The 17,964-nt window shown below is 42.5% G+C and overlaps 1 protein-coding gene across 9 annotated transcripts in view; it reads left to right on the top strand.

Annotated features, from left to right (window-relative positions):
- The window catches only part of NDRG3 (NDRG family member 3), a 62,367-nt gene that overhangs the window by 3,790 nt on the left and 40,613 nt on the right, over positions 1–17,964 (top strand). For all 9 annotated transcript variants that reach the window (XM_055544967.1, XM_055544971.1, XM_055544969.1 and 6 more), the window contains one exon: positions 10,346–10,447. In XM_055544967.1, the coding sequence (XP_055400942.1) occupies positions 10,391–10,447 (57 nt within the window). In that variant the 5' untranslated portion in view covers positions 10,346–10,390. The remainder of the gene's footprint in view (positions 1–10,345; positions 10,448–17,964) is intronic.

The following is a 17,964-nucleotide window of genomic DNA, read 5'->3' as shown; positions in this document are numbered from 1 at the left end:
TTGAAAAACTAGAGTCAGAAACTGTCAAAGAACTTGTTCCAGAAAAAGTATATCTGTGTGTGTTGTATACCAGCATAAGAAAGTTCTGGAAAGATACATTCCAAACTGTAATAGTAGTCATTTCTGGGAGTGGGATTTAGAGGGTTGGAGAATTCACTTTTTACTCCATAGCTTTCAGTACTATTTTTGCATTGTGCACATATTGTTTTCGTGTTTTAAAAAGGAAAGAAAAGTAAGAGTTGTTTTTGAAGATATGTACTAAAATATTTATGGAGTTAAAAAAGAGCTTGCTAAAGTAATCTAGTGTCATACAACAGACATTTTTAGAGTGTCTGCTGTATGCCAGATGCTACTGGTTCTGGAAATACAAAGCCTTTGCTAAAGCTTGCAGTCTGGTGATCGAGATGGGCAGACAGCAGCTCTGCTGAGTATCATGTGAGCTTCCTAAGATGAGGGGCAAGGGTCTAGCTCTGTATGTGGCAGGTAATAGACACTTGGTAAATGATGAATTAACAAATCCAGGCAAGAAGTGAAGATAGTCAGAAGGACAAGGAAAGGGCAAATGAGAGATTCTGGGCGGGGGTGGGGAGCGGAATGACAAAGCTGAATAGAGATGATGAAAGGAAGGGGTGTTTTGAGTACTTTCAAGTCCACAGATTGATAACATTTAGGTTTACTGCTGAACTGGATATCCAGTCATCTATTCTGAAAGAACTTTTTAAACCATCCTACCCCAACCCCACTTTCTGTTTTTTAAGAGACTGCTTGAAAATAGCACAGAGATACTTAACCTAGATTTAATGTAAGTATTGACCAGGGCTTTCTTTGGTAAATGAATTTTTTTTTCTTTAACCACAGTGCTAATTCTGTTGTATATATAGTTTACCTACAATTTTGCCACTAATTGTCATCTTATTAATGTGAAAATGACTGAGGTGTATGGGAGACTGTTTTTTTTTGTTGTTGGTTTTTTTCTGCTGCGCTGCACAGAATCTCAGCTCCCCAACCAGTGGTTGAACCTGGACCACTGCGGTGAAAGCCCAGATTCCTAACCACTAGGCTGTCAGCAGAACTGGAGGATATTTTAAGTGCCATACAAAATTGGGTATTTTGTCTTTTGATCTTATCTCTTCAGTGAAGAGATGTTATAGTGATGCATAATTCTGTCATGTTCCCAAAGCACATCACAGAGTTTGACATATTATCAGTCTGAAATAAATATCCATGGTTGTTGGATATTTCATGGCTCAGTGGGGTGTGCTTTGGAAGAAATATGGCTTCACTGCATTCTGAGTTGAATTCTAGGTAACACTACTCAGAAAACTATCAAGCCATGTTATTAAACTTGGTAGAGAACATGATGTGGAGCAGGCTTTCTCCCCCACTTTTTGTTTGGAGGTGCTACTTTTTATATTCCTCAGAGATTTAATATAGAAAAAGAAAATAAATTTCCCAAGTAGAGAAGTTTAGCTCTGCCATTTGATTGTTAATCCTTTACCACCTAAAAATGCCCACTGTCTACAGATTGAGTTTCATTTGGGCCAAGGATAAATTTCTGATACAGCCACTCTTCATACTTGATTTTATTCCTAATTATTAGAAGGTGCTTTTGGTTGCTGTTATAAGTTTTACAGTATCTTTTTTTTTTTTAATTTGGTTTGCTGCACCAGGTCTTAGTTGCAGCATGTGAGATCTAGTTAGTTCCCTGATCAGGGCCCGAATCCGGACGTTGGAAGCACAGAATCTTAGACCCTGGACCACCAGAGAAGTCCTAAAGATGTTGATTCGTTTAAACCTTTCTGTCGGGACATGGTTTTAACCAGGATGTTGCCTGGAGTATAACTTTGGGTGATTAGACAGTCCAAGGGTAATTGCTTTTCAGATATCGTCAGATAGGTACAGGCCTCCCCTGTTCATTAATAATAATGGTGATGATAATAATACCTTAATTTTGTTGGATGGTTCTCAGTTTTCAAAATTCTTTGATTATTAAGATCCTGGTAGGTCCCAGTAGCCAAACCTGAAACGAATAAGTAGAAGAATTAATGATCAGTTGGGATCAAGTGGAAAAAGTCATTTATAGAGGCCGGCCAAAGCTCTAGCTGCAGGCTGCTCAGGTTCAAATCCTTTCTGTGCCACTTGCTAGCTGTGACCTTTGGCATATTACAAAACCTCTCCCCACCTCAGTTTCTTCATCTGTAAAATGGGAAGGATTACTAATGTACTATCTTATAAGTGTGTCAGGAAATATAAGGAAATAATGAATGGACAAATAAAGTGCATATTATGGTATCTGGAATAAAGTAAGTGATCAATATATTATGAGCATGAAGTTAGTGTGAGTTTTAAGTACTGCCTCTTGGTCTCTTGTTTGTCCTTTACCTCCACTCAGGCTGTCTTAAAGAACAAATTGTTCTCCGGGATTCTCTCTTAGAGCTGGCGGGAACCTGGAACCCATCCCAAGAGCATGTACCAGCGCTTTGCCAGCAGTAGCTTTCCTGATGTCCTGAGCTGCATCCTTCAAGAGCTGAAGCAAGAGGGTAGTGCTTCTTCTAGAGTTACTTTAGCATGATCCCCTCGTTAGAGGGGATCAACTGGTTGATAGGTGTGTGAGGTGAAAAAGAACGCCCTGAGATGTGTGTTGCTTTGTTCTAATAGTTATCTGTACTGATACCCTGGAATTATTCTGGTGATTATACAGGCAGACTCAGATTCCCAGCTTGGCAGTCTCTGCAAACCTCCTGTTCACCACCTGCTGCCAGAATCCAGGAGTGACACAACAGGAGTGGGCCTGTTGTGAGGGGTGCCGTTCTTTTCCTTTCAGAAAAACACAAGGTGTGTGGATAGCCCTCATCCAGGGCTGAGGCCTGGTAGAGATTTTTACTGTAAAAATGAGGTTCTGCAAGGATGCTTCAAGCGGCTTTGATCACTCCTCCATCCCCCACCTTTGCTTATGGCATAGCATCTCTCAGAGTATTTTTCTGATAAAGAGTAACCCAGACTTTCCTTTATGTGGTGCACAAGCTCAATGAGCTAGCTGCATTTTAAAAAGTCGTTGTTTCTTCCACAGAGGGTGGTTTGGCTTGTTTATCTGGCTTTCTGGGGAGTCTCCTGAGACCCTTTCTTTTCCTAAGGGCCCTCAGGAGACAGCAATGAAACCAGCATCCATTACCCTAGACACTTGAGAGGATGCTTAAGTCGATAGTTTTATGATTAGATTAATTCAGGCTTTAACCCTGGCAAAACTTGAGAGCCAAGTCATCAGATTATGCTTCTTAAAGACTGAAGTATGGAATTTAGCCCAGGACTCTGTGATATCTTTCAGAGCCTGGAATAGGAATTCAGACGCCAGCCAGTCCCAGCCCCACACCCAGCTGAATACATGAATTTAGGCAAATCACTTCAATTTCTAGGCATATCTGTAGACCAGTGGTTCTCAGCTTTAACTGCATGTTAAAAACCATACTGGACCCTATATTAGACCAATTAAGTTGGATCCTTAGGGTTGGGGCCTGGTATTGACCTCCTTCAAAGCTCCCTAAGTCTTTCTAATGTGCAGCTAAGAGAACTGTTGGACAGGATGCCACATTTTAAAAGACTCTTACTTTGCTTCTCGGGAAGCACAGTGAAGTGTGGTTGTCCACACAGTGAAGTCTGATTCATGTGCTCAGTGTTCTGACCAGCCTTGTCTTCTTTCCCAGCTATGTTGCTCTTCCTGCTGTCTCTTGGATATGTTGTGTACATTTATTCCTCTCCCAACTCAGATGTCCTCACCTGGAGTGTCCTCTCCTCCCTTCCAGCCATCCAGAACCTGTCCTTTCAAGGCCCAGCACTCTGTAACTCCTTTGGGAAACCCCTGACCATCTCGGTCCCTAGTTATTTCTCCCACCTCCTCTCTGGTTCCAAGCGTGGTTTGCTGTGTGCTCCGTTTGCTCAGTCACGTCCGACTCTTTTCGACCCAATGGACTGTATCCCTCCCGGCTCCTCTGCCCATGGTATTTCCCAGGCAGGAATCCTGGAGTGGACTGCCATTTCCTACTCTATGGGATCTTCCCGACCCAGGGATCGAACCCACGTCTTCTGCATTGGCAGACAAATCGTTTACCACTGTGCCATCTGGGAAGCCCCAAGCTTCGTTTAATGCTGACTAAACGTAATGCACACTAGAGGCAATGTAAGAGATGCTCGGGCAACGTTCTGTCCTCCTGGGTAGGTGGAACATATGAAAACACCACTGGTTTGACTCGCAAACTATTAATACTAATCTTTTTAGTATCCTGTATTGTTGGCTACTTCTTACTGTGTATGTGTATCTTGTAACTGTTAGTTGATAAACAGCTATCCATGATGTGACTCCAGTGGACATTTTATCCCCTGTTGCCAACAGCAAGCTCCTCTTCTTGCCGAATTAGAGCATTTTTCAGCACTGCTTTCTCATCTTGCTTTTATGTTCTCCCTTTCTGGACTTCCTTCTTTTTATTTTCTCATCCTCACCTATAGGAATTTTATCTATTCTTCAAGGTCCAGTTCAAATATGACCTCCTCCATGAAACTTTTCCTCAGCACCCACAACTTGCATTAACTGACCTTTGCCTTAAACCTCTGTAACCCTTAGAGCAGTGGTTCTCAGCTGGGGTTGATTTTGCTCCCCAGAGGACATTGAGCAATATCTGGAGGTATTTTTGTTTGTGTCAACTGTTGCAGGAGGGTGCTGATAGCATTTAGTGAGTAGAGGCCTGGGGTGCTACTAAACGTTGTGTGATGTACAGGACAGCCCCCGTGATGAAGAATTATTTGGCTCAAAATATCAGTACTGAGGTTAGCCTCCCTCCTGAGGGACCTCCTGAGGGGCTTCCCTCCTGGCTCAGTGGTAAAGCATCCACCTGCCAGTACAAGAGACACGAGTTCTAACCCTTATCCGGGAAGATCCCCTGAAAAAGGAAATGGCAACCCACTCCAGTGTTCTTGCTGGAGAATTCCATGGGCAGAGGAGCCTGGTAGACTGCAGTTCATGGGGTCATAAAGAGTCAGACATGACTTAATGACCAAACAACAACAACAACAACTGAGGCTGAGAAAATGCCTCAGAGTTTGTCCAGTTTGTAGTCTCATGTTTATCCCGCCTTGAACTGTAGTGATTTATTTACAGACTTAATCTCCTCTACTCAATTGAATTAATGGGTGAAGGCAGACTCTAGTTCCAAATCTGGGCTTTCTTGTTATTAACTTCATATTAACATTTAATCCTCGAGCCTGTGCCCAGATCCTAACTGCACAGTGTAATTTAGGACCAGAGATAAGAGCACAGTGAGGGAATCAGCTGAATTTCTTTTCCTTTTTTACCAACCCACATCTTTTCATCTGTGATGACCTGGGAGGAAGTATGGTACAGGGCACAGAGTAAGCGTTTGGGATCAGAAGAAAATTGGCTTTTGGTTAGAGCTGTTGGATTTATCAGTTGTGTTTTTTGTTCGTTCCGTTTCACCTCTTCAAGCCTGGGTTTCCTCATCTCTGGAATAGAAGTGATTCAGTGCCCCAGTGTTTTATTCCCAGTGCCGTTGGGATAATCCAGTGAGATGTTAGACGTGAAGGTGCTTTGTGAAGTGCTGTAATCATGACTCAGCCAGTAGTTTATAGGTAAGAAGAGAGGATGTGGGTCAGCTTGCTATAGGAGCACCACTAGCTTCCCAGCCAGTCCTCTGGCCACTTCCTACCGCTTTCCAGTCATCACTACTCCAGCGCCAGCTCCAGCTGACCCCTCCCAGCTCAGTCTCCTGAGAGTGCCTCCTCTATTTGCTGCCTTCATTCTGTTCTGATTATCTGTCTGCAATCTTGCCAAAACCAAAGTGACTGACTCTGCTTCTAGAATACAAACTAGTAGCCTGCTATCAGTTCGTTTCTGGCAAAGCGTGACAAAGGCCAGACAAATTACCTTGGTCATGGGGAAAAGCTGGGAAATACGACAGCTTGTAGTTTTAGAAAGCCAGTACTATGTATAGTCCCTTGTTGTCTTCATTTAAAGTAACAGAGCAGTGTTTTTAAGCACTGGAAATCTCAGTGAGCTTTTCGTGACTGAAAAAAAAAAAAAACATAACGTGGGGTGTGCTAAAAGCCTGAGACCCTCCTGTGCCTGGAATCAGGCCAAGTGCACCCTCCCACTGATTTGCTGAGTGAACTTCAGCTAATCAGTGAATCTCAATAAGTTGATAACTGGGTGACCTCTGAGGATTTTAGTAAGAGCCTTGTGAGGTGGAGGATAGGTGCTTACCCTGGGGAATAATGTAAAGTGCTACATTTATAGGGGGCTTTTGGGTCACAGACGGCTTCCTTGGTGGCTTAGTGGTAAAGAACCTGCCTGCAATGCAGGAGACCTGGGTTCAATCCCTGAGTCAGGAAGATCCCCTGGAGAAGGGAATGGCAGCCCACTCCAGTATTCTTGCCTGGAGAATTCCATGCACAGAGGAGCCTGCCGGGCTACAGTCCATGGGGTTGCAAAGAGTCAGACACTACCGAGCAATTAACACTAACTAACTTTGGGTCACAGAACATGAGTCCTAAATGGGGGCGAAAATGTTATCCTACTCAACCTCTTGTCTTGACAGATGGGGAAACAGGTCCAGAAAGGAAAAATGCTTTGCCCAGTGCCACTCAGTTAGGTAGGGCCCGCCTAGGTCTAGAGTCCATATCTGATACGCTTATGGGCTCTTTCTATGACTAGAAGAGTCAAATTTTTAAATCCTTGCATTGTTACTCACTTAGATATGGATATTAGGAAAGTCACTTAACTTCTCTTAGCTTAAGTTTTTCCTGCCTATAAAGTAAGAAATGAAGATATCTACCCAGGAGGAGTATTAAACATAACAACTGGGATGAGGAGGATTAACATAAGGTCCTTAGACTATAATTTCTGGCACAGAGTAGGAATTACACTTTTCCCCTTTCCCTTTTTAGCCTTTTGATACAAGGCTCACTTACTCAGGCTGAGGATGGCTGTTTTTTTTTACTTGTCACTCTTCCCCCTATCTCATGAAACTGGAAAAGAATTCTTATCTATTACATTTATAAAATCCCCACTAGCCTTTTAAAAATATTAATAGCCCTTAGTATCAGGTTGGGATCTGGCAGCCATATCATTTGTGCAGATGAAGGCACTGCGGCCCTTTGATCCCCAGGAGGGAGCCAGTCTGTGTAGCAGAGGGATCTGGAGATGGAGTTTTCCACCACGTGATGTTAGTTTTCTTATAGGAGTTATAAAACTGCTCATTGGCAAGGGCTCAAGACAGTGAGCAAAAATCAGGTCTCTGGAAGAAGACGTTGGGTTCCCTGTCATGCGGAAGTGAACACCTGCTGTCTGTTGCCAGCTCCGAAGTCACACCGTCCTCCATTGGCTGCACTGGGCCCAGCTGATAAGGACAGACTTCTCGTTTAATTGCACCCTTGTTTTAGTGTTTGTCCTGGCACAAACTGCATCTTTCTTTATCTTTAAAAGATGCTCGGGAACACTAGGCGAATGCGTCACTTTGGAGGCACCTCAGGCTTCCCTCTGTCCCTGAGGCTCCTTGACAGGCTCCCCAGTGGAGTCACATTTGAATGATTCACACCTTGCAGTGCCCTGCTTTCAAATGAGTGAATTAAAGTAGTGAATAAAGCAGGGTTGGAAAAGTTTCAGAATATCACCATTTTATGTGTGTGTGTTGGGGGGGATGGAAATAGACTGAAATATTAACAGTGATTGTTTCTAGAAGGAAGGACTGAATAAAATATCTTTTGGTTACCCTGTGGTTTCCATATTTTCTAAAATGGGCCCGTATTTTATAATAGGAAGAAGAACTTTAAAATTGTCATTTTAAATTACTGACAAATAGTGAAGTCCAAATGAAAAGTAGCTGCAGTTCATAGTGTGGTTAATAAACACTGTGAAGGGACTTTCCTGGTAGTCCACTGGTTAAGACTGTGCTCCCAATGCAGGGGGCCTGGGTTCAATCCCAGGTCAGGAAACTAGATCCCACATGCCTCACCTAAGACCTGGTACAGCCAAATAAATAAATAAAAGTTTATTTAAAAAATTCAATGAGTAAATTCTAGTTGGGCCAATATTTGGGGCGCTAAGTGGGTTGATGTGGGGACTACAGAAGAGAGAAATGTTAGATGCTGTTTGAAATTTGTGATAAAAATTTCAAGCCATCTCATCCCCTTTTGAAGTGTGACTGATATGAAAATAAAATAAAAATTCTGGGCATTTGGTAGCTCAGTCAAGGGTATAGGGTACCTGGGGTCTGAGAAAAGACCCACATCCTAGAGGGAGGGCAAATACCGGGCTTGTGCTCTTGCAGTGACACAAATGTTGGGGTCCTCATGGTTGGCTCGTGTGATCCATGGTTTGAGCAGTGGTCCCCATTGGCACCCTCAGGGTTCTTCAGAGTAATGGTAGAAGAGCTTTTGTTAGTCAGCCTAGAGGAAGTCAGCCCTGGATAGTTCATTGGAAGGACTGATGCTGGGGAAGCTGAAGCTCCAATACTTTGGCCACCTGATGTGAACAGCTGACTCATTGGAAAAGACCCTGATGCTGGGAAAGATGGAGGGCATTAGGAGAAGGGGACAACAGAGGATGAGATGCTTGGATGGCATCATCAACTCAATGGACGTGAGTTTGAGCAAACCCCAGGAGATAGTGAAGGACTGGTGTGCTATAGTCCATGGAGTTGCAAAGGATCAGATACAACTGAGCAACTGAACAGCAACGACAAATGTAGGCAGAGTTGAAAGCAGGATTCATTTTGGTGTATTGGTCATTAATACCTAAGAGGTAACATGGGACACAGACCCTCTCCATAGCCAAGTCAAAGCCATACATCCTATTTCTGGAGGGAAAAACAGAAAAATGGATTAATTAATATATTGTGAATGATTCCCACCAATCAGAAGGAATTGCTCCTCCTTTGAACTCCTCTGGCCCTTTATTTCTCATTTTGTAGGTAAGTTTATAGATTGTGGTCATCTCTGCTAATAAACTTGTAGAAGGCAGGGACCCTATTTCTGTTGTCCATATGCTTTGCACAGTGGGAACTCAATAAATGGTTGTTGAATGTCTGAATTCCCAAATCATTGAATTAGCATTTTTCCTGCAAGGCCAAGGCAGAAGAGATGAAGCCTAGACCTTTGAAGTCTGGATGGGAATCACTTGTATCCAGTATTTGTAATCTCTCCCCATGGCTTCCTGTACAGTAGGATGGAATCTGTGCCTCTCTACTCCACACCTTTCCCTAACTTCTCCCTTTCGGTCTTAGATATTTCTCACTATGTAACTAATCACTCCAAAACAAAGTTATTTATTATGTCTCATGGTCCGGGGTCAGGAACTGGGGAGCAGGCTCATTAGAGGCCTTTGTGGAGGCTGGCTACCATACTCTGCATCTACTGTTGTGATTCCCCAAGTGAAGGCTAGTGAGTGTAGCCTTGGTTCATCTCTCTGTTTATGTTAGGCTACAGCATTAACCTTCACTTTTTATTGTCCCTTAATCCACCTTCTAAACTGTTGCTTTCTAAATTGTAGCCCCGAGCATGTTGTTCTCTTACTTATACATCTCCAATAACTGAAATGAATTCTCCATGTGGGCAAAGACTATTGTATTGATTATCTGTTGCTGCATTAAAATATTACTGCAAACTTCATAGTTTATAACACACATTTATTATCTCAGTTTCAGGGGGTTGGGACTCCAGCATGGGTTGACTGGCTCCTCTGCAAGGCTGTAGTCAAGGTGCTGGTCAGGGCAAGGCGCAGCTGGGGAAGGATCCACTTCCAGGCCCACGTGGTTGTTGACAGCCTTCAGTTCCTTGCACATGGTTGGACTGAAGGTCCCAGTTTCTTGCTGTTTTGGCTGGAGGCTGTTTCTTGCCACATGGCCGTCTTACAGCATGCCAACTTGCTGCTTTTTTTTTTTTCAGAGGAGGACAACACATTTACAACCTGCTTCTTTAAAGCTAGCAGGGGAACTCTGTCTCTTTGCAAGACAGATGTTAAAATATCATGTAATGTAATCATATGCAGATACTCATGTACTTTCCATCACTTTTGCCATATTCTAATGGTTAAAAGGAAGCCTAACCCTAACGAGATAAGTGTGTTGGGGGGTTATGCTTGGGTGTGTATGCCAAGAGGTTCAGAGATCACAGAGGCCACGTTAGAGTCTGTTTGCCCTAAGTAATCTAGTTTACTGTGTCTTCAGCACCCTGAGCAGTGCCTGACACACACTAAGCTCTTAATGTTTGAATGAATGGATGTAGTGTGACCATTATGTTTCCAACTCCTAGTTTTAAGCCTTTTTCTCCACTTCTGTTTCAGAGTTACTGATTTATTCTTGAGAATCCTCTACTCTCATCTGGCCTCATGGATGAACTTCAGGATGTTCAACTCACAGAGATCAAACCACTTCTAAATGATAAGGTAAAGATTGCTGTTGTCACTAAAATATATGTAAGTCCTTAAGTCCTTTCTTCTGTGGTTAGTTTGTTTTCTATATTATCTGAATAGTAACTAAAAACATATTTATCTTGATTTTCTGTGGGGAGAAAACTTTAAAAAATATATTTCTTAACCTTCTTCTTGATGTCTTGCCTCTCTTTCTTCCTACTTTTGTTTCCACCAGCCAAATTCAGACAAATTATCCTTGACATGTCCTGTTCTACAGATAGAGATGTTAAGCGGAAAGTATGAGTGGGGTTTGATTTAGAATCCAGGAATCGTGACTTTCAGTTTCTATAAGGAAAACTTAGCATCCATGGCTGGTAATGCACACAGGCTGCGGTGCTCTCCGTAAGGCTTGTCTGTGATGCGACCTCTCTGTCTGCGTTGAGGTTTTCATCAAGGGTGCCTGGATGTTGGTGATATACCTCATCTTTCTGTTCATGTCAGAGAACACACAGTGAGCGTCATAGTTAACAGTCACCAGGATTCAGCAGGTAAAGAGTGCTGTGATGATACGAGTTACCAAAAAGCTAAGAAAGGTTTATCCTCTCTCTTCTCCCTCTCCATTCAGTAAGTGTGTGAAATTCCTTCTTTTAGGCCCTGTTCTTTTGATGTATTGTCATTGTCCCCTATTAAATTACTCTTCTAGCTTGGTGTGGATGAGCTCATGGCATCCTTTCCTGGGGAAGTATTGATGGAAAGGGTAAAGTTGGGTAGGGTCAGGATGCCAATGGGGGCTATACCAGAAGATGTTGTTGCTTGTTAATCTTTTTTTGCCCAAGGCAGGGCCCTTCACCTACAGCTTCTAGGGCTATTGACTTGCTATGTTCACTAATTTGCTGTTGAAACCCTTCAACCCCATTCTTGTCCCTGTGACCTCATCTCTACCCCTATTTCCACCCCTTCCTTTATCTTTCACCAGATCTCTTGCTCTCCCCCTTGGCAAGCTGCACACTTTTTAAACCCTTTTTTGTTTCTTTCGTTGCTTCCCTTCATGTTTTCAGAAAACTCTCTGTTAAGCACTGAATTTTGGTGCATATGAAGGGCTGTACCCAAATGATGGGCCACGAAGAGGAGGAAGGAAGTAGAATCTACATCTGTAATGCTTACGTACAGCCACAGAAATGAATAGTTACAAGGCAGGTGCGGGTAGGCAGTTTAGCTTCAGGAACTTAGAAACATATCCTAAACCTGAGTGGTCACCAGAATCAGCTAGGAACTTGTTTAAAAATACAGATTCCTGGGTCCCCACTCTAGAACAACTAAATTGGAATCTGAGGGGATGCGGACAGGGCACGCACATCTCTCTATGATCAGTGGTCCTCAACCTTGGCTGCTTATTGCAATTACTTGGGGAGATTTAAAAATAATTGATGCCTAGGTCTTACCTCCAGAGATTATAATTGAATTGATCTGGGGTGAACGTTTACAAAAGCATCCAAAAATTGAGAACCATGCCTAAAGTGATTCTGATTAGCCAGTGTTGGAAGCCTATGACCTGATGGATGTCAGACATTTGAAGATTGGGGCCCAGGTAAGAAGAGGAGTCTTTCCTGACCTTGGAAGTCCACAGGATGCCTGAGGCAGCTACATGAAGAACTCCAGGAGTTAATTGCCTGGATGTCTCATAGAGAAGGCAGCTGGAAAAGAAAAGATTTGGCGACTGTAACCACAGAAAAGTGTTGGATTAATGTTTGGGTCCTCATCTCTGAGGCTATAGTGATTCCCTGGCTGTGTCTGATGTGTGCCCAAATGCTATGAACAGAATTATGTCTGCTCCCCTAAAATTCATATGTTGAAGCACTAGCCTCCTATGTGATTATACTGAAGATAAGGGCTTTAAGGAGGTGACTAAGGTTAAATGAGGTCATGTGGTAGAGCCCTAATCTGATAGAATTGATGGCCTTATAAGAAGAGTGAGGGAGAGGGAGAGAGATATATCTTCTACCTCCAACCCTGGACAGATGAGGAAACATGGATGGCAGCCGTCTGCAAGCCAAGAAGGGAGCTCTCACCTAAAACCAAACCCTGCTGGAACCTTGATCTTGGACTTCCAGGCTCCAGAACTGTGAGAAGATAAATTTTTGTTGTAAAAGCCATTCACGCAGCCTGAGCAGTCTAAGATACCAGGCATTGTCTCACTTCCTAACATCTGGTAGCTCTTCTTTGATGTGCCTGTGCTGTTCCTACCCACTTCCCACGCTCCATCTCACGCCTCTCTCTCCCTGGGAAGTGCTCCTAGCCCATCACTATTCATGAGCACTCCCCCTGCTCCAGCCAAGCTTTATAGAAGTAGGTTGGCAATAGGCCCTCCTCAGATGGTGTCATTCTCAAACAAAGCCTTCTACCCCATTCCACCCCCCACTCCCCAGTATATCAGTGCTCTGCCTTTGCCCAATAAGTGGGTGCTTTTGCATACATTTTGAGGGGTATAATGACGGTAGTGCTTCTCATCCATTATTTCATTTGATCCTCCCAAAGGCTTGGTGATTTAGGACATGCAGATCGATTTATTCTCATATTGCTGATGAGGAGACGAGGGCTGAGAAAGGTGAAGCAGCTTACTCAGATTGTGTACCCAAGAGCACGTGCTGTAGGACAGGGTTTCTTGCTCTTGGCACTCTAAATGTTTTGTTGTGGGAGGCTGCCCTATTCATTGTAGGGTGTTTAACAGCATCCCTGGCCTCTCTACCCACTAGATGCCAGTAGCATCTTCAAGTCATGACAACCAAACTTGTCCCCAGACAATATCAGATGTCTCCTGGGGGTCAGAGTCTCCCCAGTTGAGAACCACTGCTGGTAGGGTATAAACTTCCAGACTTGAATAGCAAAGGAAGTCTTAACGTTTTTAGTTTTCAGGGACGTTTTATTTTTGCCTAATAGCCTATCCTGCTGTTATTTGTTGGGTGCTTTACATACCTTCTTTCTTTTAATCATCAGAACATTCCTTTGAAATAGATAGTCTTCCTCACTTAGTAGATGAAAATCTGACTGTAAGGCTTGCCCAGTCAGGAAGTGGCAAAGCCAGGACTGAAACCCAAACCTTTCCTACTCCACAGCCTGAGGCCTTTCCACTGTGTTCACCCTGTAGAAGTTTTGGCATCACCTCTGAGGCTTGCCCTCTCTCTGTAAGCAGAAACCTAGAGATTTATATCATTTCACCTCATCTTTCTGTCCATTCTCTTCCTAGATACATTCTTAGAGATATTGTTGTGCCCTTCCAGGTTTCAAGGAGCTAAAGGGAGTCTGGACCCAGCCTGAAATGCAGAAATTTATCCTGAGCTGACTATAAGGAATCATTCTCAAAATAGCTTTAAGCGAGACTTATGTTAACTTTTTTCTTGTCATTTGTTGGTACTTTTCCCATTTAATTTTAGTATGCCTGTGATTTTGTCTATGGCTCAGAATTGTGAAGAAGTGGGTAATTTTGCCATGCTTGTTTTGGCTCCAGTGATGGAAAGAAGCACCTGCCAGCACTTCTGTGTGTGTGTGGTTTTTTTTTTGAGACAGAATTATATGAAATGATTTTTTTTTAATAGCAATTAACCATTTTCAGAGCATTTTCACAAGTACTATCTAATTTGAATCTCCTAACTTTTTGTGAAGGAAGTAGTTAAATGTATTTTTAACTCCATTTTACAGATGAGGTTCAGAGAAATTATATGACTTGTCCTTTGCTGGTGTCTAGTGAGGTGGTGAAGCTAGGACCGGACCCCACGGATGTTGACTTCAGTCTGGGTCGGGGGTCCCAGGTTCTTCCCACCACCTGCTGCCTCTTGTTAGCTGGTTGTTCCAACCCCTTCCCCCCACCTCCACAGAGCTGTATAAGCAGGAGGGCTCCCTGATTTGTGCTTTATTTTCCCTATCTTCCTTTACCTACCCTTAGTTCAGATACTGCTGAGCCTATGGATGCCAAAGACCAGACTTGAGAAAATAAATAGGAGACCACAGTTGGCTTCAGCAGAACTGAGGACCTATCAAGAAGGGGAATAAATATTCAGTGTGGGGAATGAATAAGTTATTTATTTGTTTTGGTTGTTACAGTAGAAAGTGAGGTAGACCCTCTACTGGTGACTGGATATAGGAGGTAGGGAGGATATTATAAGAGGAAGAGCAGGAAGAACCCAGGGATGAGCATTTTAGTCATCTCCAGGGCAGCAGAGACAGGCAGAGGTTGTTTTGTTTGGTCTTTAATTTATTTTTAATTGGAGGATAATTGCTCTACAATGTGTCGATTTCTGCCATACAGCAAGGTGAATCAGCCGTAAATAAACATAGAGCCCCTCCTTCCTGAACTTCCCCCCCCACCCCACACCCTCCAAGGTCTCTTTGAAAACAACAGCAACACAGACTTGTTGATATTTTCATTAAAGAATATTTGTGAAGTGCTGTTAATACATTGCTTGTACAGTTTCCCATGTTTTTACTTTCTATTGGTAAGAGTTATTGTCCTTTTTTTTTTTTTTAGTAGACATGCCATATTTTATTCTCTTTGACAGTCTTTAATCTGCTTGTTTCTAAAACTTTTCCTGTTTTAACAACTGTCCTTTAGTTCCAAGCTCATCAGTTGCGTGTCACTCTTCCTCTTTGGTATTCATATCTTACTCAAATTGAGTATCTCTATTTTGAGATGCTCATATCTCTTCCAGAATGATGTTTATTGCCTTTACTAAGTGCCAGAACTGGGAATGGAGTAGTGAGTCAGACACTGCACCCCACATCAAGGTCACCAAACACGTAGATTTGCCCCAAATCTCCTCCTGTTGGTAGTTGGTTCTAAGGTCTGTCTTTCTGTTTTCTCTGTTGCTTTCTGTCTTTTGAAACTATATGTTGATCTTGACCAGATCTCATAGTGGGAAATTATGTTTCTCTTCTGTCCAGTTATATTTCTATAACTGTCTAGCAGTTACTTGATTTTTAAATTTTTCTCCTTGCCTTCCCCCTTTTTCTAATACTTCTTTTCATACACTGATAGATTCTCAGTTGCTTTTTGCCTATTCTCCAGGCTTGAGCTGAGAGAATTACTTTTTTAAAATTTACTTTCTTGAGCTCCTTATTTACCTTCTTCACTTGGCCTAGAGTCTCCACCAAGAAACATGCCCCTTAGCTGGCTTCTACCTTGACTGCAGCTTTCAGTTATGATTTCTCTTTTTCCTTGATTTTTCCTTTTTTCCCTCTTCCCCTACATTATTCTATTGTTTTCATTTATTATCTTGAATCCCTTTCTGCTGCTTAAGTCTGCTTAGTGCAAAAATCTCTCTGAACATGGAATTAATGCTATATTCAAATGGGACAGAAAATAAAAAGAAAGCACCCAGAGCCTGAAACTTCTGAAAGTTTTGTTGGAGTGAAACCCTGCGCTACAAATATCAGAGACAAATAAATCCCCAGGGGAGTGTCCCAGGGAAGTCTTTCCCCTTCCAGAATCTATCTAGTGAGCAGTATTGAATTTTTAATGAGTTCAGAGAATTTGGCTTTGGTTGACCACACTCAGATCATTTGGGGACCAGCTAATGATCTTGGCTCAGAAAGTCTGGGCACCAAACATGGTCAGACTGACCCAGTCATATCCTTTCTCCAAGATGCTTGATCACTCATGAAGCCTGAAGCCAGATTCCAAGAGGATCTGACATCTTTAAAAAAAAAAAAAAAGCCAAGAAAACAAGTGTTAGTCTTCCTCTGATTACTAGTATCTTTTCTTTGGGAGGTGAACATTGCATAAAAAATGTGCAACCATGTTCTTGCTAGGTTCTCAACAAAGATCATTTGGTTTCAGGAGAGAATTGCATCTTTCTACTTTTTGGCATTTCCCTTTGTGCTCATCTCAAGCTTCAGCCTCACAAAATGCTTCTTGACTGTGATCACAAGATAGTGAAGAAAGGAATTCATGCATAGGGCGACAGCTGCTTCTCAAATTGCTCATCAGAATTTGTGTGTCTGTGTTCCAGGACCAAGATTTTAGTTCAGACTGGAGTGATACTCCCTAAGCTTTCTAAATAATCTCTTCAGGCAATCTCTGGGAGCCCAGTAAGATTGAAGCTCTAATACAGTCTGTTTTGATATCATTATAGATTATTCCTCAAAATATTAAATGAATCTTTAAGTCATATTTTACAAAATACTAAGTTACAGACATATTTTTTATTCCACACCAAATCTTTTTTTTTTTCCATTGCAAAAAGTGAAGTACATGCTTATTGTAGAAAAGTTTCAAGAAAAGTGTAATCGCCCATAATCTTTCTATTCTGAAATAGTTGCTATTGTTAATGTTTTGGTATTTTTCTTCTAGTCTCTTTTGGTGCATGTTTTAATGTAGTTGAGGTCAAACTTTGACGACTGTTTTATAGTCTATATTTTTATTTAATGACTGGGATGCAGTGGAATTTTTCTGTTGTTTTTGACCCAAAATCTTAACAGAAACTTGTCAGTATTTAATTTTATTACGTTGGCTTATACCTTTTATAAATATCCATCAAGTACCTGACTTACCCCTGGCCCCCTGCTGAATGTGGTAGAGGGTGCGAGTTGAATAGGACTGGGGCTCACTGGCTGGTCATTTATATCCTACTACAACAATCTACCCTCGTCCATGAGAACGGCCCTCCCTTCTGCTTCTCACAGTCAAACTAGAAATTAAGTACAATGACTTGTCTGAAGGAGTTCTCAGCAGCTGTGTGGGGCCAGTGGGGCCGTGGAACACTATTGATCCGTCTTACCAGTGGCAGCATTCCTTGGGAGTGTGCTATCTACATGGCATTGTAGTTGTTTCTCCTTGCTGTGACTGCATCAAACTTTATTTTGTGAACTTGGTTTCATTCCAGGACTAATACCTCAGACTAGCTGTCTCCACCACTCTCTCCTCTTCTCAGTGTCATCAATAGTCTCTCTGATGGGTAATCTATTGTGACTTTACTGCCACCTGTAGAGAGATAAGGGCTGCTTATCCATAATCTTATTCCCTCAAAAGCTCTGTAGATCGGCCCTGTCCACTAGAAGTTTCTGCAGTCAAAGGAAATGTTCTGTGTCTGCACTGCCCAGTAATACAGTAGCCACTGGCCACACGTGTGTGCTGAGCATCTGAAATGCAGCTAATGTGACAGTGAGACTGAATTTTAAATTTTAGTTTAAATTGGCAGCTGTGGCTATTAGCTGCCGTATTAAAGAGTGCTGTGCATCATCCCAGCTGCCTCCGCTAGTTCCTCTCAGGGGAGGACAGTTTGTTTCTTTGGGTGGCTTTTGTTGTTGCTTTTTCTTTACCGCGCTGGGCTGTGCTTTTAACCTCTGTTCTGTCCTGCCAGCAGTGAGAGTGGTGGGACACAGAACTGTTTCTAAGAGGATCTTCTTGACAAGAGAGGGGATTGCTTAGTACTCCCTTGGCATCAGAGACCTCGATCTTCTCTGAAGGGGCAGCTTTGGATAGGTGCTTATTATCATTATAGCTCCATGCCTTCTGGAGGGTGGATGGATATATCAGTTTCTGAATAATGAGGGTAATG

The sequence above is a fragment of the Bubalus kerabau genome, chromosome 13 (genome assembly GCF_029407905.1).
Source record: "Bubalus kerabau isolate K-KA32 ecotype Philippines breed swamp buffalo chromosome 13, PCC_UOA_SB_1v2, whole genome shotgun sequence".
NCBI lineage: Eukaryota > Metazoa > Chordata > Mammalia > Artiodactyla > Bovidae > Bubalus > Bubalus kerabau.
This window is presented reverse-complemented; position numbering and strand designations above follow the sequence as displayed.